The following is a 2,830-nucleotide window of genomic DNA, read 5'->3' as shown; positions in this document are numbered from 1 at the left end:
ACGTGGTTCTGGTGAAATGTTTTCCAGATTATTCGTTATTTCGTCTGACTGACTTTGATCGTCGCAGCAGAACAAACTTCCCTACAGAAACTGAATATTATCATCAATAATGAGTTAAAATATTCAGGAGTTTTGAACCTTTTGTAAATAATAATTATTATAAATCTGATGAATGTTTTTCTGCTCTGAACAGAAACTTCAGTTCTTATAAATTTCACCACCAATCAGGATTTTATTTAGAATAAATCCAGAAGAAATGTTAAATCAATAAAACCAGATTATCGGTCGGGTTTCCGTCGCTGTGTGACTCAGAGCGGAACCGCTAAGATCCGGTTTGGACCCGGAACCAAACTGTTGGTGGAGCAAAGTGAGTCCAGTTCAACATGATTAAAGAGTTTTAAAAGCATCAAATTATCTAAAAATGTACAATTAACTTCAGTTTTTCTTTATTAGGTGATGCTAATCCATTTTCTGACAATAACAGATGAATAATTCATATTTAGTTGAATCGTAGCTCAGATTCAGATAAACTGGAAAAACATTCAGATCATTTCCACAGAAATAACAATCCTGATCATCACAGAGCCAGAAATGGATGAAATTCAGGAGTTGATGCATAAATGATGCAGCTAATTATTATAATCTGTATTCAGATTTAACGCTAAAATAATCTGATGGATTATCTGATAATCTGATGGATAATCTGATGGATAATCTGATGGATAATCTGATAATCTGATGGATAATCTGATAATCTGATGGATAATCTGATAATCTGATGGATAATCTGATGTAGTTTCCGTCTGACCCCGGCTCACTGTGTGACAAACTGGAACCAATAAAATCCGGTTTGGATCCGGATCCAAACTGTTGGTGGAGCAAAGTGAGTCCAGTTCAACATTTTTCATTATTTTAACTCAAAACTTGAATTTCTACAATAATTTGGTCCAAACATTAAATCGCCTCAAAGATGCTTTAAGTTTCTGTAACATAAATAAAATATTTTGAAGGATGAAACAGTTTAATTCTAATTCAGATTGATCATTTTGGTCCATATGAACACTGGAACCGGTTCCAGATCTGAACTGGTTTCTGTTACTGGTTCCACTCCAGTGTGAATAACAACAACGTTAAGCTGCCGTTTGGATCTGGGCTCAAACTGTTTGTTTCTCCCAGTAAGTCGATTCCCAACATTTAATATTTATGAAAAACAACCAAAAAAATCTAAATTTTTCACATCACAGATTTTTTTTCTGCTCTAAAATCTGCAGCAGGATTTTTATTTAAGCCTCTAACAGTTTTTACATTTAATTTATTTATTTGAGATTCAGTTTAATTAGTTTGTCCTCAAGTTCAGTTTTAAAATGAATAATTAATATAAATAATTATCCAGCCAACATTTTAACTATGCAATAAAAAAACTGAACAGATAAATTTAAGATTTGATCTCAGTGATTGGTCATGAAAACATTTAATATATTTTATCATAAAAAGGTAAAACCTGGTGAATCGGACCCGGTTTATCAGAACCAGCAGCTTTTTGTGACGGTGAAGTTCACTGTGGTTCAGTTATGATCAATAACATTAATATGGAGGTGGAGATGTTTACATGAAACTTTAATAAAAGGTTTCAGGAAATGACACGTTGGAATCATTTACAAACAAAATTAAAATATGAGATTTATTAACCAGAGTTAATTAATCTGTACAGTTTAAACCGGTTTAAACTGGAAACCAACAGTTTAAACCGGTTTAAACCAGTTTAAACCGGTTTAAACCAGTTTAAACCGGTTTAAATCAGTTTTCCATTTTCTTTACTGTAACTTTTTGTCTTTATGGCAGTTAAATAAAGACCAGTTTTATGTCGTCTAAAGACATGAAACATTTATCTTTATTTTCTTTATGTTTCTTTATATTTGGACGTTTGTTTGGCTGAATAAAGATCAAAATCAGGATCAAATATAACGAAAAACAAACTCAACATTTTCTAAACCAAAACTAGAAACGAGTTTAAAGTTCAACAGAAACGATAAAATCTGTAAGAGTGAATTAATGAAACCATCATCATTTATCGGATGTTCTGGTTCTGGTCGGATTGGCAGAACCGGATCCGAACTGGATGGACTCATGAAGAACCCAACAAGCTTTCTGCCACTGAAGGAAACAAAAAGGTTTAACGTTTTATATTCATGATTTCTGCTTCTGTGTGTTTCAGAGGAAGAATTAAAGCCGGATTATTACAAGCTGGAAGATAACAGCACCACAGTTTGTCTGGCAACTGGATTTACTCGACACAATGGAACAAAGAATGCAGATGGGTTTGACGACAAATCAGCCAGTCAGATAAAAGATGCCAGTGGGAAACCAACAGGTTACTACAGCCAGGTGGCCTTTCTGACAGATAGACAAACATGTGGAGGTGAGTCTGAACGAGTCAAACTTTCCACCATGACTCAGTTTCCTGGTTCCATCACTGATTTACTGATGACTGTTTGTTCTGTTTGCTGTTCAGATAACACCACAGAGCCTGTCCAGTGTGACGCCAGTCTGGAACCAGGTACGTTGAACCCGACTCTAATGGCCTCTGCTGTGTTAAAAACCAGTTCTGGGTTTAATGGCTGCTGCTGTTTGCAGATGAGATGGTGAATCTGGCCTCCATTACCATCTTCGGCCTGAGAGTCATCTTCATGAAGACGGTGGCCTTCAACGTCCTGATGACGCTGCGGCTGTGGATGAGTCAGTGTGAGTACAGAACCTCACAGAACCACAAACAGAACCATCAGAACCACAAACAGAACCATCAGAACCACAAACAGAACCATCAGAACCA

General features: G+C 35.8%; 1 gene segment (V, D, J or C); it reads left to right on the top strand.

Moving 5' to 3' along the window:
• LOC103132070 (T-cell receptor alpha chain C region-like) overlaps nt 1–2,830 on the top strand; it is a gene marked incomplete at its 5' end in the record, with an annotated part of 17,423 nt that overhangs the window by 639 nt on the left and 13,954 nt on the right. Inside the window, 3 exon segments of the C gene segment in view lie at nt 2,216–2,423; nt 2,511–2,557; nt 2,635–2,742. Coding sequence covers nt 2,216–2,423; nt 2,511–2,557; nt 2,635–2,742 — 363 coding nt within the window.

Source organism: Poecilia formosa, unplaced genomic scaffold, assembly GCF_000485575.1.
Source record: "Poecilia formosa unplaced genomic scaffold, Poecilia_formosa-5.1.2 Scaffold914, whole genome shotgun sequence".
NCBI classification, from domain to species: Eukaryota; Metazoa; Chordata; class Actinopteri; order Cyprinodontiformes; family Poeciliidae; genus Poecilia; species Poecilia formosa.
The sequence above is the reverse complement of the archived record's forward strand: the minus strand, read 5'-3'. Positions and strand labels throughout refer to the sequence as shown.